This window comes from Cynoglossus semilaevis, chromosome 12 (assembly GCF_000523025.1).
Source record: "Cynoglossus semilaevis isolate Cse_v1.0 chromosome 12, Cse_v1.0, whole genome shotgun sequence".
Classification (NCBI taxonomy): domain Eukaryota; kingdom Metazoa; phylum Chordata; class Actinopteri; order Pleuronectiformes; family Cynoglossidae; genus Cynoglossus; species Cynoglossus semilaevis.
The window spans coordinates 14,369,676-14,396,465 of record NC_024318.1 but is presented as its reverse complement, the minus strand read 5'-3'; the positions used below and the strand labels follow the sequence as shown (position 1 = coordinate 14,396,465).

Here is a 26,790-nt window from a genome sequence, read left to right as displayed (position 1 = left end):
CCATCAGCCAAACCTCATGAGCAGGGAGTGGAGGAGGGCGGTGCCTCCTTTTTTAACAGATTATGTGAAATCTCTTTGAAAGGCCTTTTCTTGTGTTCCGAATGCCTGGGAGGTTGACGAGGCGTCGACTGCAACTGTATTTGTTTTTCACCAAATAGCCCTCTGAGTCTGGAGACTGGAACAATTAGCAGAGAGACAATGAAGAGCCTTTGAAGCTGTTCTCAATTTGACCTGGCAGCAGTCAGTGACACACTGCTGACTGAACACCTTAACCACCACTGCAACTGACCAGTGCCACGATGTGGGACGTTTGTCTCGGGGTCGCTTAATGTTCAGTATTAAATTAGAATTGTGGCTTAATCAGTTAGCACGTTCACTTGTAAACTGAGAGGTTGCTGGTTTGAGTCCACCCAGGGAAAACACTCAAATTTGTAGCAGTTATCACGCCTGCCTTATATGAGGATGGTCCTGGGTCTGAGCCCCACAGGATCCACATACTTAACGGCGCCTCCTGTGTGCAGCAGCAGTAGCGGCAGCAGTATGTCAGCAGTATTGACACTGATTCTTTGCTGTAGTAGTACATTGTGTTCAGGTGTCAAAATGCTGCTCCTGTTTACTGAAGGCACACGTTGTTCTTTAAGTTTGGCAAATGAACGACCCTGTCCAGTGTTTAACTGGATCTACAGGCACGTCTGACAGGAGACACCTAGCAGAGTCAGACAGGTGGCCGGCAGTGTCACATGTCACTGATTGACTAGTTCTCCTCTCAAAGGTGAAAGAGTGCAACCTAACACTTTGTCACCATGGCTCCCATGAATGCTGATCTCGCCCCTCAACCTCTGCATTTCAGTGTGATTTACGTCTCCATAATACACTGTAATGAGGGGTTTTGTTGTTCGCCAGCCAGCCAAGGTCACCAGAAAGTCCCTGCAGCACAAGTCCAACGTGTTTTTATACAACATAATACAAAAAAAAAAAAATCCCAGTGTTTTAATAGTGATTTTAAATGTATCAGCAATTTTACTGTAGACTCAAAATTCACACGTCTCATGGTTCTTTTGTCACGTTTGACACTTTTCTTCCTGTCAGAGAGGTGGTTTCCAACATGGGGGGCAGTCCCCACCAAGGGGTGAAAAATCACAAAAAACAAACCAAAACACTATATACAGTACTAAAAAATGTCATTACAGAGTATTAATAAGAAAAGGCTGTGGCATCTCCCAGGAATCCAGCACTGAGGTATGATAGTGTCAATAAACATGTTCCTGAATATTTTACGGCCATAACCACTGCACTGGGTTTTGTTCAGTTAAATTCAGGTTACATTTAGATTTAAAAAGAAGACAGAGAAGGACGGGGGTTCCCAAATGTTGCAATGCTAAGGTCCTCCCAAACAGCATGACCTATCACCTTCACAAACCCATGGACAATGCTGCAAAATATATGAAGAAACAGCAACTTTTAAAATGTACTTTCTTCTTTTTATTCATAATTCAATAATTATTACATTTGTTTAGCCTTAATGGTGATTTCAGCTCTGTCTAAAACTTTTTGTGTTAGCTAGCTACAGGCTAGCTCGAATAACAGAGCAGCTTAAAAACAGGTGCAAATCGCCAGGTCGCATGTCAACCAGACATATGTTTAGGAACAGAAATCGTTCAATGAACACAGCTGTTGACTAAAAGCTCACGTTGTGTTGCTACATCGAACAAACACACATTCACTCAACTGGACCGTTCACTCTTGCAAATGTTTTGTTTTCCCAGCATCATTCAAATGTGGTTTCAGGTCAATAAACTAATCCCATGTTTTGTTTTTTTTCTCAAAGGAAGCTGAAGATCATCATCCAGGCAGTTCCACGTCGTCGACTCCACCGAGACAAAAACCCTCTGTGCGTGTTTTGACACAGCTCGTACATTTTGACCCATTTCTGCAGAGCAGATGGTAACATTGTTTGGTGCTGATGTGCTTTGTTTGTTCACAGCAGCCTCATTGGCTTCAAGTGCTTCTCAAAGGGCTCAAGCTTCCAGCTCTAGTATTACAGGGAGGAGGAGGAGCCACACAGTGCCACAACTATTCCACAACACGTTTATATCATTATCCCAGATTCAGTGCCATCAAAGACATTATTTGTCTTACTTTTTTTCAACTAGGTTGTGATTGAGCTGGTGTCTTGGGAGAGGAAAGTGAAAGAAGGGCAGGAATATGTGGTGGAAGTGGACGAGCTGAGAGAAAGGAAGGAAACACGTCTTATTCTATGAATCCTTTTTCTTTAAGCACACTCACCGGCTCTCTGCATACACAGTGACGACTGAGTGCCAAACAATGGAGACTGAAATAGACATGTTTTTGCAGTGGCTGGCTCACAAACATCCATCACTCCAGTCACATCTGGGTCGACTAGTGCTGCCTGGAGCGCCTTGCTCCTGCCTCGCACAGGGAAATTAATTCAATTTGATATCTGCAGAAAACAATCAACAGCTCCTGACGGACAGGCTTCCAACAAATGTACAGAGATGTTTCTCAAAACACGTGGTTTGGCTGGAAACAAATGTCAAATATCCAGGAACGGCAGGTTTGTTAACAGCGAATGAAATAACCTTTCAATAAAACTGAGAAGGCCGTGAACACACGCTCCCTGGGTCATGGAAAGAACAGAGTAAGCAGATCTGTATGACTGTTCTGTTTGAGTGCCTCGATTTACAATCTGTGTTAAGTCCTCAGACGCTGCTGCCCAGTTGGTCCAAATCCCTGATGCTTGTTTTTCAGCTGAAGTGGGTGAGGTGAGTGACCAAAGCAGAGAAGGTTAAGTCAGGACACCTGGGCCTGTGTTCTGCAATCACTTAGTGCTTACTACAAAAAACTTCAGGAGCTGGTAGCCAATTAGCATAACTGTAGCTTGTAGTCAATCTGTGACCTCTGCTGACCTCTGAGTTTGATTGCTGTTTCAAAGGTTTGACCCCATGACCTGAATGATGTTAGGTGTGAAGTGACTGATGTACTTTTCATTGCATTTTGTAAAATAATAATAATTTGTTATTACATTTGCTAAGGCGTATAAACATAATATTAGGGTCTCTGACCTTTATGCTTCAAAATAAAAATGGCTGCCAGCTACTCATGTTGTGTAACATTTATTTTCATGGCTCAATTTGAACAAACCAACTCCATTAGCTTTCTCTGCCTGAACACTGACATTGTGTTATTCTTCACATGACATTTTGTATTAAAACATCACCAAAATATTGCAACAACAACAACAACAACAACAACAACAATATATAATAAGAATAATGATGTATTATTATGTTGTTGTTGTTGTTGGCAGTCCACAATGAACATCCATGTATTCAAGGCCCAGTATTATTCCTCCAAATAAATATTTTTTACTTTTTAATTTTATATCCTGCAGACTGTCGCCGTCTACTGGCCAAAGATAGAACACAACCCACTGCACTCTACAAGTGTTTGTCAGTCGTCATGCGGCATTCACGCTGTGCGGTAGCCAATTTAGCTTTAGTTACACGGATATTAAAAAGCAATTCAAGCATTATTTAAAGGGTGAGATATAAACTTTTTTTGAATCAGTATTATAATTCTTTATCATTATTTAAATTTATTCTGTTCTACTTAAAATGATATCTATATTATTCATGTCCCACAAGGGTAGGGTAGCGGAGTGACACGATTTTATTAAGAATTGTTGTCGGTTGTTTGGTTTTAGGTCCGCCAACAACATGTTAGGCCTTCTGCTGACGAAAGAGACCAACCGCACTCTTCAACAAGTTCAGCCCCAAAAGGTATCTTCTCATCGTTTATTATTTCTTGTGTAGCTAAAGCAGCTAAATTTGCTACTGCACAGCAGTCAAACACTCGGAGAGTGCAGTCGGTTGTGCTAATTTTGTCCAGTAGACGGCGATATTCTGCAGAAAATAAATTGAAAAGTAAAAACATCTTATTTGGTCAACGTTTAAAAATGCATAAGAGACAACTATTAAACCCGCCATTGTTCACTTAGAAGACTCACTCTAGTTCCACTAATTCAACCGTTCGACCGCTACATGAAGTCACTAATTAATTATCAAAATAATAAAACTAAATATAGAAAATATACATTTAATAAATAATTAGTTAAATGTTACACCTTTAATGACTTGATACTTTCTTTTACTCTCATGTTATTTTCCCACATAACTGGATCCCAAAGAAATTCTCAAAAGCAAACATAACTAACGAAACAAAATATGAATCCATCTGTATAATAATAATAATAATAATAATAATAATAATAATAATGATAAAATCCAAAAGTGCCTCAAACTGTCATTTGTCTGGAAAGGAAGTTTGATAATGAAAAAAAATCGTAATCACAATTATTTTGATTCATATTGAAAGCATAATTATTTATTGGTTTGAGAATTTGCAGTTATTCAACCTTATTGAACATTAAACTGAACACATGACAAACTATAATACAGTAACTTAGTTTTTTTTGTGGGACCTCATATGCGACCGTCTGATTTATTACAATAGACTGACATTCAAAAAAGGTAATTTTGTGAGATGTTCCAGAGAATATACTAGGCTTGACAGACTCAGCCCTGGCTCCTTAAAATGATATGTCAATATTGGTCTTGTTCGTCTCGGCTGATTCATTGTAATGGTACAGCAAACAGCCTGTGGACTGAACTGTGTGTCGTTTTCACAGTCACAGGGAGCTTCATTAGTGTCAACAGCCTTCAGCCTTCAGTTCAGATCCTGTGGGTGCACAAAGGAAAGACGCCTGCTTTCGTTCTGCATCTGTAAACATGGGCAGGCATGTAGGCAGCAGTCGGTGATGTTATCACCAAACACAGCGGCTACTGGCCAATAGGCAAATGGCCATGGAGGTAACCAGGAGATATTTACCATGAGACTGAATGTAGACAGAAATGAAGTGCAGTGAAGTGATCATCACCAAGTTCAAAATGCAATTCTTTAAGTGCAATTCTTTCGTGTTTTCTCAACTTTATTTATTAATCAGGGGCAGTGGTGGTTTGGCTGGGGTCCGGAAGGTTTCAGGTTTGAGTCCACCAGCTGCCAAGTTGCCACTGAGGTGCTCTGAGCATGGCACCGTCCCCTCACACTGCCCCCTGCTGACTTTGGTGATGGGTTAAAAGCAGAGGTCACATTTGGTTGTGTGGTGTGGTGTGTCACCATGACAAATAATTCACCTTCCTTCTTAAATCTACATATTTGAAAAGATAATCGTATATTTTTTTCTATCACTGCCCATACTGTACAAATAAATAGGACTCCTGGCACCAAGAAACTTTGTTCTAAACTCTGTGTGCGTTTCCAAAAATAACTTCAAGATTTACTGTCAGCCACGGTGTAATTATGGGCCGTACATCATGTAAATTGACTAAAGTTGATATTTTTGGTTTCGGGCTGTTGTGTTTGTCTTGTGTGTATCATCCTACGTCCCGAGGTTGATTCTTTTTAAACAGTAAAACCACGTGTTTGCAGAGTCATCCCTCACTGAACAGGGTGATAATGACGCAGGTATCTGTAATTGAGAGGCAAACGTGATTCAGCTTGATCAACGGTTTCACTCTGTTTTGTGATATCTGAGAGGAGGAGGAGGAGGAGGAACACTGGATTTTGGCCATCAAATCCTGTTTTTAGTCTTCCAGGTTCCCACCAAGTACTGACAGATTACTAATCTGTGTGAGCCTGTGTTGCTGCTTTGCTGTGGGTCTCTGTCAGGGATAGACACAAACGCTTCTTTTTGATGTCACTGGGAGGGGGAAAATTAGAATCCTCGGTCAGAGCACCAACTTTTTTTTTCCAGTCAAAAGTACCAGGCTATTACTTTTCTTAGCCAAAGGAAAGCCCTCAAGGTTAAAGTGGATGGGATTTATTTTAGTCTTTTTTATGAGAAAGGAGGCGAAGGCATTAGCAGCGACACGTGGAGTGGAGAATTCTGAACTTTTGTCCTGATGGATTTTCTGATCATCAAATATGTAAATGACATTTTGAGGCCTGTTTGTAAAACATTATTTATTTTAATCCGGTTTCTATTTTCTAGTCTAATCAAGCTTCTTCTTCTTGCTCTGTGGCCGTTCAAACATGTGGCCGGAGACGATGTTATCACTTCAAAATATTCATTGACTGACTCTGTGAAACGAACGAGAAGCAGACTTATTTGCTTAAATCCATGAAGAACTCTTGTTTTATTTATTTGTTTTTTTTTTCCAGTGCCATTGCCCTCTGGTTGTTCACTGCCACTTCCTGTCTACTCCACGGTTTTCCCTTTGAGAACCAGATGGCCACGTTCTCCTCTTATATAAGGCCATCTGTCTTGTTTTTATATCCTCAGAGTCAAAGTCACACACAGAGCCCAGCACTAAGCCGTCCATTGTGTGTGAGCGCTGCAGAAACGTCAGGTGCCGTTAGGTACGTCAGGAGGACAAGTGATCAGCGGTGGAGCAAAGTCGTGGCTGCCGTGTGTGGTTCCTTCCTCCCAGTAGGTCTGCAGGTCTCTGACAAAAGAGAAAGGCCTCTTCCTATGTTTGTCTGTGTGTGTGTGTGTGTGTGTATTCAATCGTGTCTCCTTCTCCTGTACTCTTTGTGTACAGTCTGTGTACGCCTTCCACTGATCAAACAGTGCGGTCACCATGTGGGAGTCAGTCTATGTTTGTGTATGGTACTGTGTGTGAGTCAGGTGACGTGCCTGATACTTGTCTGTGATTTAGGCCTTTCTTCCTGTTCTGGCTTTTTTTCGATCACTCCCTTCCTGTGACACAGACACGTAACCAGTAGAATGAAGAAGTGGAGTACAGAGATTTAGGGTCGCTTCTGTTTTTTTTTTTCCTCCTCTGCGCTGCCGCCGTCTGTTCCTTTCTCCTAAGGTTAGGGAGCAGCGTCTGTTCGAAGACGAGGAAGCTGAGCTGTCAGAGGAGATCAGGTTTTTCTCCTTCTCTTTAGAAACCTCCTCCACAGGCTGAGTCAGTCACAGGCACGCTCTCAGGGTCACAGGTGTCCACTGTGGAAAATGACCTCTGATACACTACATTATATTGATGGGTGCGCTCCCATCATATAGCTTTGTGTGTGAGAGGGGAGGAGAGGAGAGAAGAAGAGAGAAGAGGGGAGGAGAGAAAGAATTATGAAATCAGGGGGAGAGTTGAATCAAGACCCGGGCCAAGGATGCATAAATCTGACACAAATGGCCGAATCTCAAACAACTTGGTTTTTTTTTTGTGTGGAAAATCTTTTCTTACCACAAACCATTATTCAACTTCATCTGTCATCACAGGCCTGGTTTATCAGCTGTCGTAAATCTTGGCACAATTATCAAAATAACTATGCCGTTGCCAAGGCCCTTGTAAGGAGTTTGGGTTTGGAAAACCCCATAGCATGCTATTCAGGCACTCTCCAGTCCACTCCACCCGACTATTATGGTGGGGTTGCTCTCCAGAGACCCCCCAACACAGACACTAGTCTGGAAACTCCAAGCGAGCACGCTGCACCACCTGCATATCTGTGAGGAGAAGAGAGAGGAAGGAAAGGGAAAGACGAAGAAAGGGAGAGAACAGCCCCGTCCTCCCCCTGTCTGTGATTTCCTCGCGCTGTGAATGTAAACAAACAAGAACATGAAAGCATGAGGCAGTGAGGAGGCGAAAAAAAAGAAAAAAGTCAGCAGGCAAAACATAACTTGGCATGAGGCGTGAGACACAACGTCGGCTCATTCGGTCAGAATGCTGCCAGACTCTGAGACAGAAAAAGGCCACAGGTCAAAGAGTGTTTATTAGATGCTTAACTGACCTTCATCTATATTCTACATTTTCAAAAAAAAATGCTGCAAAACATGTTAGAACAGCTTTTATTTATCAAACCACGGCTCATTCTTTCATTTATTAATTCATTCTCTTGCGCTTTTTGCACAAACGACAGGCTGTCAATGATTTCCTGTATGAAATTTGACAACATGTGGCAGGCATTTGCAACGAAATGAAAAGTTCTCAGGGGCTAATGAACGTTGAAGGGAACAGTTCTTGTTCTCGCCCACGTGTTCTTCAAGTAACAAGGAATTAAACACAAAAAGCCCTGTTTTAATAAGTATGACTTCAAACACAGTCACTTTACCTAATGCCTCTTTTGTCAGGCCGTTTGGGAACACTTCCTGAGTGCTCTTGAGCTTGTGTAAACTAAGCATCCTGAAACCATGTTATGATGATGACTCTACCTCTAATAATACATGACCGTAGAAATAATAGTACCTAAGATGAGTTTGTTTGCTGCTCTTAGAGACCAACAGGGGGAGTATTTGTTTATCTGGGTGTGGTTCACAGAGAATATCCTGTTTGTTGGTAAAATAGTCACGGGGCTAAAACACTGGTTCAGGGGTCAAAGCACGCCCCACGCTTGTTTCTGTTGTTCAAAAAGAATAGCAGTTTTATAGGAATTACGGTGTCGAAAAATATATTTCAGCAAAGTTCTCACTTTTAGGTAAAACCTGACTAGATTTTGAGATTCGCTCCTGGTTTGTATTTGCAGAGGCAGGTGATGAAAACACACGTCAAAAGGTATTTTTTGTAATGTTCAGCCGACCTCAGACAAGGTCACATTTACATGTTGTGCTGATGTGAGCTCTGTGTCCTTTGAAACGACACCTGCACACAGATGTCAGGGGAGCAGCTACGACCGTGTGGTTTGCTTCGAAAAGCACTCAGTGGTAAAGCGAGGTTTGCACGTGTTGATCACTTAATGTATGATATGAGAAACAGATCTGAAAAAAAAAACCCCAAAAGAACAACTAAACAAGTAAATCAAATTAGAACAAAGACAAGCTAATTGCGCAATGACAAATCAACCGCAGTAGAATCGTTCTCTAACAGCTAATCACGCTGACGTCAGCGCGTGTCTGCACCGTGACAATGGAGGTCCTGTCAGCTAATGAAAGCTTATGACACCCATTTGTATTGAAATAACAAGCTTGCATAACCTGTGCAGAACAAAATGGTACCATGTAAAAAGGCCTGTGTTCATGGGCGGAACCGTTCAGTAAATAGGACATCAGCAACAGATCTAGTGAGTGTCAGGAGAGTAGGAGGAGGGAGCGCCGTGTACTCCAGTGTCTGTTTTCAGATACTCATTGTTACTTCATTATCCGTGTCTTATTGACTATCAATTCCGTTCATAGAAAAAAAGTAGTCCACAAATGTCTGCTATTTTCTCCTTCCTCTGTGTCCTCTCTGCCCCTTCACATTATCACTTTGGCTTTTTTTCCTGCTCTCATCTATGGAATGAGAAAAATGTCAAGGTGCCGTGGACACGTCATCCCCGCCCCGCCCAATCAATGGGAGGCCATGCTAACGGTGTCCATTCTTTGCTCTACTGATATTTACGCATCTATAATTTAGTTTTCGTTTAGTCCTCATTCTAAAACAGGGCGTTTGTTAAGCTCCGAAGGTAAAGAGACGGTATAGTCTCCTGTTACATCTGTTTCAACTGCACATTTTTCCTCTTTAGGCATTATGAAATAAAAGGCTGAAGCGGGGACATGTTAAGTGGACGGGGTCTGGACAATTTCTGGACCTGGCTGTTTAAATCCGTCGATGCTGTAGGAGGTCAACCAAATCAGAACAGGACCTACGAGAACAGTCAGGAACATTGAATGAAGACATGTTGTGACTTACTGCACTGCATCTGGACCTTCTCATGTCGACCAACTGTGACATTATCTGTAAATTTGACTGGAGAGCTCAGATGGAATTTTCCAGAAAATGTCCACAGCAAGGAAATTATCTTTTTATTAAGAACAGTTTATTGAAAATGTCCAGACATTTGTTCGTTTTCTAAAATAGCAGCAGATACACAACAGGGTCTGTGTGAGGTCAAATGATGTTTGGTTGGAACAGCGCCCACTGTTGAGTGTTTTAGGAAAGCAGTGTTTAGAATAGAATTTGATTAAATAATGGGACAGTGATGAATTCTGTGGCATGTTCAGCCTGCTCACCAAACTGGATTCATCTGTGTGTTTTTGGTAAATGAATAGTGCAGCTAACTGCTGAATCCTACGTCTGGCACCTGTCCGTTAACAAAAACTGCAGTAAATGACATGTGTTAAACTCTGGCCCGGGGGCCAATTTTGGCCCATAGTGTAATTATATTTGCCAGATCATATCAAATGTGTACTAGAGTTGGCCCGCAAGTATATAGCTATATACCCTATATACTGACAGGATTTGTAGTATTAGCGGTAAATGTTATAGCGCATACATTTTGTTGTTATTGTTGGCCTGTGAAAAAAAAGATTTACATTAATAAGGAACTTGACAGACAACAGATAAAGAAACATAATCAGAACCAAATACCACTGATGTGTGTTTTATTTCAAATTGAATTTCTCCTGTGTTTATAATATTAAGCTTTGGTTGTTCCAGATTCAATGTTTACGCAAAACAAAATGTTCCTTTGTACAAAAGGTGAACTCTGAACACCTGGACATCTGTCAGTGAGAGGGAGTGAACCAGGACGCAAAACTACCATCTCATTTCCTTCTCCTGTGTCTTCCTCATATTCTGTTTCACTAGAGTGCTAAATTTAACTTTAATCGTTCATCGACGATGACATCATGCTTCTCTCCAGTTGTTTGAGTAAATGTTGAGTGAGTCAGTTTTCATTAGAAAAACTCAGTGAACCGCCAAACATATACACACAAACATTACTTGAAATAAAAGATCCCGCTGAGCTAGTTTCGGGGTACTCCCGATTTACAAACAAAAAGTATGAAACCTGTATAGTTGAACAGACGAACAAGACAAATTAATTGCAGGAAGTAAAAATTAGTGTTCAGAACAACTTTATAGATAATTTCCCATGATACACCTGGCGATCTCTCACGGCACAATAATGTGCCGCAACACAGCGGTTGGGAAACCTTAGTTTAAATCGATATGTCCTTCTGTCTCCATGAACAGTTTGGTGTTAGATTTCCGATGTCCATCTGTCTATCTTCATCCCTTACTTCACTTGATTCACTCAAATGTTCCAACTCCACACAGAGCAGATTTAAAAAGTCTTCACATAAAAATGCTCATGAAATGCCCATGTCTTTTTTTAAAAAAAAAACTCATCAACTCGGGGTTTCAGTAAAATCTAAATATTCTCGATGGGATGTGTAGTTCTAGAAGTCACCACAGGGTAAAATTACTAAGAGTCTAATGCTTACGTTTCAATTAACCAAAACCACCTCCCGCTCGCCTGTTTGCACCATCGAGGCATCGTGCTGCATCATGAGACACAAATATTAACAATGTAAACATACTGTGTCTTTTTATGTTTAAACAAAGCGCCCCTCCCTCTTTGTGTGACCTATAGTGGCAACTGAGGACACGCTACATGCTGTGTGCAAACTGGGTTGGGTTCTGAATGTTCTGAATGACTGAAAGACACAAGGCTAGCACAAAGGGTCTGTGTGTGTTGACAATATATACTATATGTCAGAAAAAGAGCAAAAATAAACTGGCATTCAAATACAAATGAATCTGTCATGTGTCATTGATGACAAACAGGGTTTTTTCTGATGACATATGTGCCGTGGCTAAAAAAGGTTGGGGGTTTTTTTCTGATGACATAGTTTTTTTCTGATGACATATTTGCCGTGGCTAAAAAAGGTTGGGAAACACTGGTCTACACTTGTTCAAGGTAAGGCCCTCGAACGTGAATTTATGCTAAAAAAGGCAAAGTGATGTGTGTTCAGGAAGTGTGTTGTGAAGGAAGTCTTAATCATAATAAGAATAAAATAGAAACACACCACACCTCATACGGTCTTGTCCCGTCAGATCCTGCCTCACTCTGCCTCTCTTTTGCAGCAGCCTCCACCGTTGCCTTCGGGTCAAGAGGAGTGGCAGTTCCATGGAACTGACTTTTGAAATTGCTGAAGACATAGCCTTGAGTGTTGTGAAAGCCATCGAGGGTTTCACTGAGACGGCTTGTGCTCACAGGAGACAGATGCACTGGTACTGCCAGACCTCTCTTTGACACTTGATGGCGTTAAACCCTGATTCCTAGCACAGCGTGTCATTGATGACTCCATTTTTGAGGTCAACTTCACCGCTCGGTTCAGTTCAAATTCAGAAGAAGAAGTGTGTGTTTACTTTATCAGCACGTTGTGGCAGGACCTGAACAAAAGCCCCTGTTTTTTTTTTTTTGCCTCACCACACTCAGTTCAGGTTGTTTCTGGTGCCCCGGCAGTGGAGAAGGATGGAAGACCACTCACAGAAGAAAAGAATGTGGTTCCTGTTGTGGTCCTGCAGGGTCATGGGCAAGTAGATGTGGGGGTAGGTAGTCTGACTTATTACACTGGGTGGCCCCAGGGGTGCATGAGTCAAGTCTGCCATAGAACATTGTGTGCGGAGAGAGGTAAAAACTTGGGTTTAAGCCCAGGGTCACAGAGGTCAGAGGATGGAGTTAGAGCATGGATCTTCTGAGCTGATACTGATACCATGTAAATCACATGGTAACAGCATTTTGTAGCTCTGTAATGTGAGTTGTAAAGATTAAAAAGTAGGCAGGCTTAGCTTAGCTTAGCTTAGCTTAGCTTAACTTAGCTTAGCTTAGTGGTAATATAGACATATCATCACCAGAGCTGGTTATCATGATTTCCATAGTTAGAATTTTTTGTCAGAAATGTCTAAACTAAAATTCTAACAAAAAAAATCTAACTTTGGAAAAAGTGATGAACTGTGCTTCAGTTGAGTACACCACCTACAGGTGAGGACTGGGTCCTTCATGCTTTCAGGTTAAAAAACAAAAACAATGAAAACAAATGCCAACAGAAATGTATATCTTTAAACAAAGACCAAACAGTACAGGAGAAAGGATGTAGGTTCTTAACAAACCTGGCCACAGGGCAAGTCAATAATCCTCTTTTTATATTTGAGAAAAAATACTTTCTCCACGCACACCTATACTTTCTTTTTGTTGTTTGTTTTAAACCCGGTTTTACAAATGTCCTCAGATGCCTGTCATGTTACTACCGACCTGAAATGGCATATATAACCTATGTGCTGCGCCTTCAAGCTAATGCGTCAATTTACCATGCAGAGCTTTGACGAAACGTGTGAAATATGACAGCAGCTCAGATGTTGGCTACTCATGTTTAGTTGTACAGTGGAACCTCGGCTTTCGAACTGAATTTGTTCCTGAAGGCCGTTTGTGAACCGAAATTGAAATCATTTTCCCCGTAGGAATCCATGTTACATGGATGAATCCGTTCCTGGATGATTGCTTGTTCAAATGTTTCAATGGTATTTTGTGAACAAGTTCATACACGAAACCAATGGAAATAATCTAACAAGAAAGATAAACACAATTGAATAAAGAGTAAAGCTATAAATATGAAATGTAATTTCATTCATCCTTACTGGACCTGAGGAGTCGTGACTGCACAATGTTCGCTTCGCTTTCTCACTCATGAATGTCTGAGATCTTTGGTTAAAAATTTGAACCGAATTGTTCAAAAAAAGAGGCGTTGGACAACCGAGGTTTCACTGTACACTAGCCAGTCAACAAAGACCGTCCCACATCAATGAATTACAGTATACGCAAGCGTATACTTGTGTGCTCTCCTTTATGTCATCAAAGTTTCCTCGTCAGTGAATGTACACCATGTCAGAGTCATGTCACGTGCAGAGCCTCTAATAACAGTTTCTCGATCTCAGTGTCACTTTTCTAGGTTTGCTTTACGTCCTCATCCATTTGGCCGACGTCCAGATGCCAACAAGTCATTGTACAGGCAGGAGCTAGTTTTTCAAATGTCTGTTTGGCTGTCTGTTCACTGCACAGCTACAGGGCTGTTATTATCCCAGGGACAAAAGAGCCTGTCGTTAACAGCTGATTAGCTATGTTGATGTGACGGAGCCATGAGAATGTGTTCTAGATTTGACCTACTTCATTTTTCATTTACATTTTTGCCTTGGATTCATTCCATTTGCAACCCACACAAGCTGCCACTGGAGGCGCCATTAAATCGCAAGTAAAGAGTATTGATTCAGGGAAAATACATATGATTTAATGCTTATACCGATGTCACATAGCAGTGATAAACAGCACGTAGCCTTGTAATCATGCATATCCTCACACAAAATGAATAAAGACTGCAATCACCGAAGACGTGGGGGAAAGGTGGATTATAATTATTCAGAAAATAAACATCCAGACGATGGCGGTTTAGAAAAGACGGAAAAAAGTGTGCACACATATGGCCTCATGTTTTCCTTGAACTCTACTTTATCACATGCAGCAACTCCCCACCACTTGAAAAAAGTAAATAGATAAACAAACAGATTTTATTACTCTGAGGTCAGTCTGTCCATCCTGAAGCTCCCTGAGCATTTGGTAATCAGTTGCAGTCTGAAACAACAGATTCTCTGTTCTCTGTCCCAACATCCAAAATAAGATCAAACGATTGGCTTTCACATAGAACACTGGTCGCACTATTATCTTAAAAGGCTGTATAATGGTGCTAAAGGAGATAATTGTCTTAATACACGTGGGCAGGACTTGGACATATAGCTAGGCCAACCAAAAGATCAGAGAGTGAATTGTAGGTTTAGATCAGCAGCAGGAAAACAGAAATTGAAGAACAGATTTGGAACAGCAGAAAATAACTAACTGACTAGATGCATTAATGGCAAATGGATAGGAAATTTAAGAAGCCGTAACTGAAACAATTGTGATAATTGTTGTTAAACACCGAGTGTGTGTATGTGCAGGTTTGTGTAAGTTCAGAGTGGACAAAAACAAGTACAAATTTAAAACTTTCATGCTAAAAGGATGCAGCATGCTAATATTAAAAAAACAGGGAGGGGGAGTTTCCAGTTATGTTTACATTAAAAAATCAGACTCACTAGAAGACTAAGCTTAGAAATATGACCAAAGAATTAGGATCACTTTTATAGTTTGTGTTGTAGTGTATATCGGTGTAGCCATGTATGAGCTCGCTTAAAAAACAGAAACCACAATAAATACAGTACTTCACATTATTAAGTCGTACAATAAGCAACAGGTTATTCCAGAGCTGAGCCAGCAGATGGCAGTATTGCAATTATGTGTACAAAGATTCCACATCAAAGATTGATTACGTTGCACAATTAAATCAGTAAATTATAAAGTTTATTTAAATAGTACTGTAATGAATAAGAAATACATAATATTTTAATAAAATAGTGTTCTTTTCTCACAGCTTTAATTTATGTAAATTGTTATTATAGTCTTTTTTAAATGCAGCATAAATGTATTAATTTCCTCTTATATTTTATTACATTGCGAAAGCGCACAGGTCCATCCCTAAGAAAATACAAATTATTAAGAAAAACACTTTCTTTGTGATGTTTTTTATTATAAGATTGACCTGTAATTTGACAAAAAAGAATTCGAGTTTGACTATGGTGGGTCGCTGACGAAGAAACTGAACGTAAATAATTAAAATCATTTTTCTTCATTTAGATCCGTCCAGTCAACCATCATCAGCTATGCTTCAACAAATAACTTTACCGTAATGCGTTATGACTTCCCTTGATGCCTCACGCTTCCCTTGTGACCAATGGTGTCATTTGTTACTCAAAGCTGCTCTGCTATTGGAGAGTGAAAATTTAAATCCACATTTTGAAATGTTTCCGCTCTGGGTGGATTATCGCTTCATGGGAAACCAGAGTCTAAACCGAACCAAAGCCAACTGAATTGAACAGGACTAAACTCACGCTTTCAGGATTTTAAAGCAAAAACTATAATACAGAGATTTTAATTATCGCTCTTCACTTTCTGACCTAAAGAGTGGGACAAAAGCGCAGACGTTCGTCGAACGAAACGAAGGTAAGTTAAAGTAACTAGAGTTTTTAAAAAAAAATCGAGCTAGAATTTTGGAACATTATGGTCAAAATAGAAAAACCGAAGTCAAAATGCAGCCAGAATAGAAGTGAAAACGGAGCTGTCAATTCGACCGTGAGCAATCTCCTCTCTTAACGTTGTGTTTATCATTAGCAAGATTTTCTTGTAATCAACAATTACATTTTTTTAAACACAAACCCGCAAACGGTGGCAGCAGCTTCTCCTCAAGTTAGTGTTGGTGTTCTTGATGTTAAAGATTTAATATAGCAACAACATAGCACTTTCACAAATTATGTTACATTTGCAACTATATACAACTTTAAACGTGTGCATTGTACATTATTCTGGATTATTTATGCATTTTTTCTAACCAGAGGCTGAGCGTTTAACTGTAAATATGGCAGTACGAGTCGATACATTGTCTCGAACAAAAATTATTTTGGTTCTATGTCTACAGTTCTTTTGTTTATACAGTGCCAACAAAGGTTCATTAAGGAACTTCACCTTTAGCCAAGGAATTATAGGAACTATCATATACTATAATTATTCCATGTGTCTATAAGAGAAAAATAACTGCAAGTTGACACTTTAAATCGCTTCAGTTGCAGTATGCAGCCAGTCGTAACTTTAATCCACTTTTAGAGCTGTAGGAATCTTTTTCTTTTCCTTTCGACGTTGTCCCTTTTTTCAGGGGTTGCCACAGCAAGGAATACACTATATATATATTGAAACCTTTATAACTGCTAACAGTCCTATAGAAACAGATAATGTAGAACTGTGTTTCAATTAAAATGAGTCTACTATCATTTTTGTTATCAGTTTACATTCATAGTTTGCCAAGATAAATGTTTACATCATTCCGCTACGGAACAAACATGCCCAGTTGCTGAGACCAACGCACACAGTGAACCCCCTCGTCATGAAGGAGGCCAAAATAATTGACATAATTTCCGTTTATATCCATTTACATTTTTCATTCTATTTCCATTTATTGTTCGATCAATCCAGGCCCAGAACTTTTTAATGTTATATACATAACTATTGAACCGTCATATTTTGTTTCATACAAGTAAAAGCTTGATGCGATTCTGATCATTTACCATCTTAATACACATCTGTGTGTTTCCATAATAAAGGGAAGTTGTAGGAAAACGTTCTGCTGAAGCTGACATGGCTTCACAAAACCAGAGTGGAGTGAAGCGAGATGAGAAGGGACGGAACATCCAGGTGGTCGTCAGATGCAGGTCAGGAAGTCAGATGATATTCACAATCATCTCTTTTATTTTTATTGTACTGGGAGTATTATATATATATGTGTGTGTGTGTTTGTATTCCAGACCTTTTAACACTGTAGAGCGCAAGTCCTCTCATGGCGTTGTGGACTGTGATCATAACAGAAAGGAGGTGTTGGTGAGGACAGGTGGGCTGAACGACAAGGCATCAAGAAAGACTTACACTTTTGACATGGTAAGTGAATGCTGGTGTGTAAACTGTCCTAATTACTGGAAAGTTCCCATGTCGGACTTTAACTTTTATTAAGCTGAAGTTCACATTTGCTCAGGTCTTGAGTCAAAATGTTCCTCTATGCTCAGGTCTTTGGTCCAGCAGCCAAGCAGATTGAAGTGTACAGGAGTGTCGTGTGTCCCATCTTGGACGAAGTCATAATGGGCTACAACTGCACCGTGTTTGCGTGAGTTCACTAAAGTTTGTCACACCCAAGAAAAACATTTCAATTCATGTCTTTACTCCTGGTTTATCTGTTGGAATTACGTTTTAGTACGTAAAACGTAATTCCAACAGTAATCTAGGTCTTTTAATGCATCACCTTTAGAGCGTGTGGTTAATGGTTTATAGGTGTTCCTGGAAAGGCGAATTATTTTATATCAATTGAATTCTTTCAGTTGAGTTTTTCTGTTAACTTTTTTTTTTCTTTTTTTTCAGTTATGGTCAAACAGGAACAGGAAAGACATTCACCATGGAGGGTGAGAGAAGTCCAGACGAGCAGTTCACATGGGAGGAGGTGAGTCTGAGCCAAGGTTCTGTCCAAAGAAGTATATGTAGGTTTGAACTGCCACATTGCATACATTAAAAAGATAACCTATTAATGTGGATATATTTTATCTGATTTCATTCTAAGAAATGTTCACATTCCTATATATTTATATCAGATAGTGACAAGGGTTTATACAAAGACAAGTCTGTGAATGCCATATAAGGTACGTTAGTGATTTTAATCAGCACTCCCTGTGCCCAGGACCCTCTGGCTGGGATCATCCCTAGGACTCTGCACCAGATTTTTGAGAAACTCACTGAGAATGGCACAGAGTTCTCTGTCAAAGTTTCTCTGCTGGAGATCTACAACGAGGAGCTGTTTGATCTGCTGAGTCCCTCTGAGGACGTAACGGAGAGACTGCAACTGTTCGACGATCCAAGAAACAAGGTGACCAACTTTAAATGTAAAATGTAATGTCCTTGCTTTAAATGTAATCTTTCAACGATTACTGAACCTTCTTGACAAAACAATGTGAGGCCCACAGGGATGACTAACAAGTTAATGGAAGCAGAAGTTGTTTAGTTTTAAATTTTCCTAAGGTCAGGTACTGCCTGTAATTTTTGACATGAATAGAATAGTATGTCTATTAAAAAAAAAGTAGTTAAATCTTTCTGACCTGGTTCTTCTGTCTGGTTCTGATTAAACATACTTTATACAGTAGATTAGTAACTAAGTGACTTCTCTACTCTTTGCTGCAATACTTTGGGGTACCACAGCGTGGTGGTGTGGTGGTAAAGGGTCTAGAGGAGGTCACAGTTCATAACAAGGATGAAGTATATCAGATCCTGGAGAGAGGATCAGCCAAGAGGAGAACGGCGTCTACCCTCATGAACTCCTACTCCAGGTAAACGTCGCACAAACGCCAATGGGTTCATGACACCTGTCAACTTCCATCTCCATTAACTTCCTGTGTTCATGTCCGCAGTCGCTCGCACTCCGTCTTTTCTGTTACCATCCACATGAAGGAGATGACACTGGATGGGGAGGAGCTGGTGAAGATAGGCAAACTCAACCTGGTATCTATCCTTTACTTTGTATACTATGGTCCTAGGTGTAAAAAAAGAAACTCCGAGCATTGATTGAAGCTCCGTTCCTGCAGATTAAAATTCAATTATTTTTTATTTTGTCCTGCAGGTGGATCTTGCTGGCAGCGAAAACATAGGACGCTCAGGCGCAGTGGACAAGAGAGCTCGCGAGGCAGGAAACATCAACCAGTCTCTGCTGACCCTCGGCAGAGTGATCACCGCTCTGGTAGAGAAGAGACCGCACGTGCCCTACAGGTCAGAGATATAACAATATTGTGGGAAGTACTGTTTGCTTACTTAAGGTCTGTTTGCTACTCATTAGCTTGGCAGTATTGTGGTAATATAAGTTTACTTGACTTAAGAAGTTTGAATCTGAGCTACGCAGAGCCAAATAACAATTTCATTCACCAAAGCTTGCCAAGTGAATCATGGCACTAAGAAGCTCTGGAACTGAGTGTAGTTGTACCTATCCCATAGAGAGTCCAAGCTGACACGAATCCTGCAGGACTCGCTGGGAGGACGGACAAGGACGTCCATCATCGCCACTGTGTCGCCTTCCTCGAGTAACGTAGAGGTATGTCCCTGTTTTTTCTTCACACGGCTAAAAATCATCTGCGCTGAATTGATTTTTTTCGTCATCGTGACTACGTCTGTTTCTGCAGGAAACATTGAGCACGTTGGAGTACGCCAGCAGGGCCAAGAACATCATGAACAAACCTGAGGTCAACCAGAAACTCACCAAGAGAACGCTCATCAAGGTAGACCAATGTCTGTTGCTGTAGAAACAACCGGCCTTCTGGCTTCATCTTTCACTGTGGTGTGTTGATAATTAGAGTCGGGACCACCCTTAAATTAAACTCCGTACCCTCTGTTCTTCAGGAATACACCGAGGAGATTGAACGTCTGAAGAGAGACCTGGCTGCCACCCGTGATAAGAACGGAGTTTACCTGTCGTCAGAAAACTACGAGTAGGTCACACAGATACAGTAGCACCTGAGTGTTCTCCTTTACACATTCTTAAAACGTTGTTTTGTTTTTGTTGGATACACCTTTTATTTAAAGAGATAATAATTTAATATAAAAACAAGTAACATATATATATATATTACTAATAATAATGTCATTCATCTGTACCCAGCAGTAGTTTCTTTTTATTATTTGTAACTGCAGCTTATTACTGGCACTAGTCAATTTGTTCAGTTTAGTTTTCACAGAGACACTCAAACTATGCAGTGTTTTTTTTTTTTTTTTTACATTTTTAAAAATGTATATATTTTTATGCTTTTTGTTGTACCTTCATCCCATTTTTTTTTAAGTTACTGATTTTAGAGCTGTCATTGCGGCTACTTCATGAATGAGTTCTATCTATGTGTTTTATCTCCAGTGCACATTTATGTGTTGCAGGTCTATGAAGAGTCACATCACAAACCACGAGGAACAGATAGATAAGTACACGGAGAGCATCGCCGCCATGGAGGAGGAACTGAAGAAGGTATTACAGATAATCAGTCATGTGATGTCAGCAGCCAAAGTTATTTGCTATTCTCTACTGCTTCACTATGATGGACAAACTAAGCCAAGTAGCTAATCTGTCCACACTGTTTTTTACCCAACCTCTTTTTACACGGTACAACACTGAAACTGAAGTGACAAACACAGGGCATAAAAATCTGTGTTCAATAAATGTGATTCATGGAGCTTATTTGACGTCATGTATTCTTTGTATTGCATATTTATATATTTTCCTTCAATGCCATTGAGAGTCAAATATCTTATGTAGATTAAGTTAGTTGTGGTCCTAAAGGTAAAACCAATTTCTAATTGTGTTTATTCCTGGCATCCTTGAATCTGTGTGAACGTGTATAAAACCCAACACGTCTTAATTCGTACATCAAAGCCTAAGGTTAAACTGCGCCATGTTGATACATGTAGTAACCGTCAGATGTATTCCCTCTGCCTTTCTTCTTCTGTAGATCACTGAACTTTTCACAGACAGTAAAACCAGATTGGAGCAGTGCACCAGCGACCTGGACCACACGCAGCACAGGTGAGTAACAACAGCGCCCTCACCAGGAATAACAACCGCAGGACAGATGGATTCAGCTTTATTATTATTGTCACTGTCAAAAATATCTCCTGCACAAATCTGTCCTCTACACTTTCTTGTGTTCTAAGACTGGAGGAGACAAGTCGTGATCTCCACGTGACCAGAGAGAAGCTAAGCGAGGAGGAGTTTATTTGCTCCGAGCTCAGCTCGGTCCAGGAGATTCTCTACAGCACCGCTGGACAGGTGTGGAGCCATCTATCTCAACAATGGAGTTTTTCTTTTAAAAATTTGACAGTTATTGCAACCATTGTTTTTTCATTTCTACTGGTCAGCTGCTGACAACAGTAGAAGCCAGCACCAGTGACGTGTCGGGTCTCCATGACAAACTGGACAGAAAGACAAAGGTCATCTTACACACAAGACACAATTTATAGACACACTTTAATTTTTGCTTTAAAAAAAATAGAATGAATGTGGAAGTGAACCTTGGTGTGTGGCAGTTTTCTCCGCCTTATCCGCCTGTGAGTGAAAAAAATGTGTGATTGAATTTTGCAGGTGGAGCAGCATAACTGGCAGATTCAGCAGAGTTTTGCAGAGTATATGGATGGAGCCTTCAGCAACATGCAGTGTTCCATTGAGCAGCATGGGATGAGGCACCACCACATGTTAAACAACTACTCAGAGGCCATCGGTAAGTACTGTAGGTCAAGAAAACACAACTGTCCACCAGACGTGATGTACCTCAAACAGATCGGGGCTTTTTTTTTTTGTCTGGTAGATCAATGTTTCCCCAAGTCTGGGTCGGAAAAAGTTTTTTTTGTGTCGTTTCACATCATGTTTCCCAGGAGTTCAGTCATCGCAACAATTAATTGTTCAGATAAAACAATAAAACATTTCAATAATACTGAAATACACCTTTATTTTTTGATTTATGAATAATGTCTATTGACTTGGGTCGTGAAGGTTTGTGACTTTTAAATATGTGGTCCCCAGAACAAAAATTTGGGAAAAACTGTGGTAGATGATACAGCTGACAATGGAAATGTTCTTGAGACGATAAAGCAACATTCGTCTTTCTTCCTGTGTACAGATAATTTGTTGGTAATGAACCAAAAGGCGCTGACGGGATCTCTGACCAACGTGGAGTCATTTGTGGGTGATGTGGGGAAGCTAATGGCTGATGGCATGGCTCGCTTTAAAGAGAGAGTGAAGCAACAGGAAACCACGTCTCAGCAAAACAAAGAGAGTCTGTTACTGCTGCTGGTAGGTCATCACTAAGACAGTTTATGGGATTAACCTGTTAATAGAACTATTAGAGGACTAAGAATGAGTCACAGGATGAGAGCCGCCCTTCTAGTTCATACACTGTGATACTGCATTTACAATGAGCCATTTCTTAACCAAAGGTTAACTAATTTTATCTTTTGCTTGTCATTGGCCAATAGACAATCACAGACAAATGATTTGTCATGTCACACTGACTGGTTGGGAATCACTGACTTGGACAACAACTGCTTCGTCTTCGTCTTGATTCCTTGCTAGCTCAAGACACAAAGGCATTTTTTTTGTCTTTGATTGTGAGCATCCGGTTTTGTTTATATTTTTTATGACTGTAGGAAGAGCATCAGCAAGATTTAGAAGAGGTTCTAGTTGGTCGCACTCTGATGGGCTTGTCGGCTGTAAAGGACCTCGGCAACACTCTGAAAGCATCGATAGAGACGCAAAGGGCTCTGGCCAGCAAGGTGAGGACACCGTCCTCTCTGTCTCTGATGAAACCTCTCTCTTAATTGTTGTTATGTAAAGTACTGCTTCTCCTAAAAATATGGAGATTTATGTAGAAAAGTGTGAATATGTAACTGGAGTTCCAGGGCCCCCTTCAGGTGGACTACGAATGGTCTGAATCTGTCTAAAGGTCCTCTCTGTCGCCCTCAGGTGGAAGCTCTGAAAGACACAAGCACATTTTTTAGTGGAATGGTTCAAGAACTGTCTGTGCTTCGGAAGGCCACAGTGAAGGGCTTTGATGAACTGCAGCGAGACAATGACAAATTGGAGGGTGAGATTCGACAGGCGCAGGAGAGGCACCAGAAAGTAAGATTTGATCTGCTACACTTATCACTCAAGAAATTTGTGTGAAACCAACATGGGAGCTGGTCTTCTGTCAGGGTATGAAGCAGACACTCCAGTGCCTTCAAGATCAGCTCAACCTCTTCACCATGGAGACACAGAAGGACTACAGTAATCTGTGCTCGGCATCCAAGGCCCTACGAACACCTCTCCAGAATCTCCAGCACACTGTCAGCAGGTGACTAGAAAGACGTTTGTTCATTTTATTTCCAGAACTAGTAGAAGAACACAGACATTGCCATTACACCATTGTGTTTTGTTTTTTGACTTGCAGTGGTTGCACTACGATTGAGAATCAGGCCTTGGCTCAGGTAGACCTCCTCTCCTCCAACTGCTCATCCCTTGCATCATCTCTGCATCTGAACACAGAAGAGAGCCAACAGACGCTAGAAGAAATGATGGGCTGCTGCTCACACCTCCACACCTCTGTGTCTGGTACCATATCCAGCTTTCTTTATAATCCTTGACTTATGGTGTTTTGTGGTTACTTCACCATTGCCCAGAATTTTTGTTTTTTTTGGGGGGGGGGATCTTTGCCCTTCAATATGGCTTTCAAGTGTAAGTCGGACTCTCTAGATTATGATGTTACCACTTCTGTGTAGGTGAGTGGCTTCAACTTTTGCAGTGGTACAGTGGTTGTTCTTGGACATTCCTAAAAAGATTTCTAGGAATTCCTATATTTGGTCGGTCTTAAAGATCCTTGTCTTTTAAGAAATTATACCGAGAACAAATCTCCATATGTGAGATTGGTCCCAGCAGCAGGGGGCACTCAAACAGAATACATCTGACGCCATATACAGCCAGGGCAACATTGATGTAAGCTATTATTAATATATCTGTTAGGTCTTGTGGAGCGGGACCTTCGGTGGGGTTCTAAAGTAAAGGATCACGTGGAGACCCATGGCCTTGAACAAAGAGCACTTGTCCAGAAGAGTTCGTCAGATGCTGAAGTGCTGCAACAGGTAGACGTAAGCCCCAAATGGCACATCGCAGTCTGTTTCACTTAAAGCTAAATGTCCCTGCATTTTCAGAGCATCCAGACACACTGCACTGAACAGCTGAAAACAACCAAGGAGGCCCTGTTGAGCCAGCTGGAGGAGATGAAGCAGTCAGCAAATGTGGTACAGGAAAAAATCTCAAAGGACCAAACTGCTCTGGATGAGCAGCGGGTCGAACTGCAGGGACACATGGAGCGGGGTCAACAGCTGGTTTATGGGTTCTTGCAGGAGGAGCTGCAGCAGGATGTTCCTACAGGTAACACAGTAACATTGCTCCTTCAGCCAAGGGATTATCTTGGTTTGTATTTGTTTAATTATTATATAAGTACAAATGCTGCAGATTCAGCAGTGGACATAGTAGCTACAGGGTGTTTAAGAACTTTGTAATGCCTAAAAATATCTTACAAATATCTACAACATATCTACAACAAATTTAAAACTGTTCTTTTTGCATCTGTGTTGTGACATCAATCATGGCAATGATGCATCGATAATATAAAAACAAAAGTTTTGAGGGTTTGACTATAACAATATTGACTTTTCATCCATTTATTCACACAAACTTCTAAAATGGGCAGACAGTCAGAATAATTTTCAGTGAAAAACACTAGTCAGGATACCCCTTCAGATTCTGGACTGTATTCAGGTCAGGAATCTAATTTGAACTGTAGGTTTTGCATAATGCTGTCAGAGCTGACGGACTGGAGTATGTAAGTAATTTCAGTGCAAAATAATTAGGTAAAACACAATTTAATAAAAGGCATTTTATTCGAAGACTTTCTTTGGTTGATTACAGCTCAAGACATTACAGAGAAAAAGTGGCAGGTCTTTTGTACACGTGCCTGATAATCAGTGTTTTCATTTCAAGTTGCATATTCACGTTGTGTTGTTGCCTTCAGGTGCCACCCCTCAGCGCAGGGAGTTTGTTTATCCTGGGCAGCTGGTTAAATCACAGAGCCGCAGTGAACTGCTGGAAAGTTTAAGGAGACAGCAGCAGGAGCTGTCAGCGGCCATGGACCAGGAGGTGGAAGAGGAGCCTGAGGAGGACAAACATAGTCAGGTTGATCACGTATGTCCAGCATGTTGTCCTCATATTTCTAAAGATGTGCAAGATGTTTTTTTTTAATGACAATAATTCAAGTTGTTGATTTCCTCCCTTGTCCGTTTTAAGGACTCCCTGGATGAGGATGTGAGCACTTGTAATGAAAGTGTGGCCACAGAACCATCTTTCATTGATGAGAACCTTGTCTTCAACGAAGGCAAAAGAGTTCCCTTCTTCAAGGTGAGCACCACTGGAGAATACAACAATAATAGTAATTGTGATGTTCCCCCTTACCTTTGCTTCCTCCTTCTGCACGTACCTAGCTAAGTATTGAATAACTGGCAGGAGTGAAAGAGCAACAACAACATTACAGTGGAAACGTTTTTTCCCCTAACCTTCTAACCCTATAATCAAAGACATAGTTGTTTTAGAAACAAGTACAACTGTATGTTTTTGTCTTACAGCAGAAGAAAAGCAACAGAAAGGACTCAAAGATTTCCGGCAAGCTCAAATCGTCAGAAAATGAAGCTGCGCCATCGCCACAGAAATCCAGATTGCCACTGCGCTGTGTCAATTAATACTTTTGTTTTTATATTTTTTTACTGAAAATAAGTTTGGTGTCTACTTAATCTTACTTCCTTTAACCCATTACTGTAGGACCCGTAACTGTTTTTTTGTTGTTCGGTGTTTGCAATTTTACTTGTTATGTAATATTAAAGAGAAAAAAGAATTAAACATGTTTTGTTCTGTTTTTTTTAAGTAGATACTAAAATCTGATATTAACTCAATACTTGTTTTGTTTTGTCATACAGCAGTTAGGTGTTAAGTCTTGCTGTGCATTGCTCATCTGCATTGCTCTTTTTTTTGTTGAGAAATACTGCTGAACTTCCTGAAAAATCTACTCACAATACCTATTTCTAATGAAACAAATTGTAATATTAAACAAATATGCATAGCTTATGTGAGGTCATGCAAAGATGTCACATCAACACAACTCTTCATATAAAGATTGAAGATTCTGACCATTACTTCTCAGTGCCTTGCTGAGATAAGGTGCATTTACAGGTGTTAAGATTTGATTCTTCATTTTTAAAGTAGTCTTAGTGAATGTTTTCTGAATCAATAATTATGTTTCATATTTTTCATTGTATGCATTACAGTAAACTTTGATCTTATTGATGTATATATATATATATAAATGATAACTCTTTGGTTAACTCATTGGTTATACTAAAATGCAAATAAAAATATGTTTGGTTAACTCATTGGCTATACTAAAATGCAAATAAAAATATGTTTTGTCCACAAACGCTTGATGTACTTTATTGTTCCCAAACTGGGGAATTAAAGTGTAGCAGCAGCATTAAACAGAGACAATAAAAACAATGAAGTAAACTGGAGCACAACCTAGACATATTAAATTGATAATAAAATGCAATACAAAATGTATAAATAAGCTTTTTAAGAAATGGGTAGATAAAGCACTATAAATTGTATCGATGAGTATGCATAATTGATATGTATGTATGTGTATATATATATGAATATATATATATGCTGTATGTGACGACATTTTGACCTTTATCAACTCATCAAGCACGAGACTACAAACTGTTGTGTTG

At 40.3% G+C, this 26,790-nt stretch overlaps 1 protein-coding gene and 1 long non-coding RNA gene across 2 annotated transcripts; both read left to right on the top strand.

Moving 5' to 3' along the window:
* The first annotated feature begins 1,809 nt into the window (after positions 1-1,809).
* LOC103387664 (uncharacterized) lies at positions 1,810-11,576 on the top strand. Its single transcript, XR_003051391.1, has 4 exons — positions 1,810-1,891; positions 1,985-3,561; positions 3,725-3,800; positions 9,517-11,576. It is a non-coding gene; the product is annotated as an uncharacterized LOC103387664 (long non-coding RNA).
* A 4,071-nt stretch (positions 11,577-15,647) lies between these two features.
* Positions 15,648-25,903, top strand: kif11 (kinesin family member 11). Its single transcript, XM_008322413.3, has 27 exons — positions 15,648-15,864; positions 17,016-17,123; positions 17,217-17,346; positions 17,472-17,569; positions 17,821-17,899; positions 18,134-18,319; positions 18,649-18,776; positions 18,858-18,948; positions 19,067-19,212; positions 19,435-19,531; positions 19,620-19,715; positions 19,837-19,925; positions 20,362-20,449; positions 20,931-21,004; positions 21,133-21,247; positions 21,337-21,408; positions 21,560-21,695; positions 22,095-22,267; positions 22,621-22,746; positions 22,937-23,092; positions 23,167-23,306; positions 23,403-23,563; positions 23,972-24,090; positions 24,160-24,382; positions 25,026-25,195; positions 25,298-25,408; positions 25,633-25,903. Exons 2-27 carry the CDS (start codon positions 17,050-17,052, stop codon positions 25,744-25,746), a joined length of 3,192 nt encoding a protein of 1,063 aa, XP_008320635.1. The 5' UTR covers positions 15,648-15,864; positions 17,016-17,049; the 3' UTR covers positions 25,747-25,903.
* Positions 25,904-26,790: the final 887 nt, after the last annotated feature.

Coding starts and splice junctions, on each gene's coding strand:
- kif11 (XM_008322413.3), top strand. CDS start 17,050: ATGGCTTCACAAAACCAGAGTGGAGTGAAGCGAGATGAGAAGGGACGG. Junction 19,926..20,361: donor CTGTCGTCAGAAAACTACGA/GTAGGTCACACA, acceptor TATGTGTTGCAG/GTCTATGAAGAGTCACATCA. Junction 25,196..25,297: donor AACATAGTCAGGTTGATCAC/GTATGTCCAGCA, acceptor GTCCGTTTTAAG/GACTCCCTGGATGAGGATGT.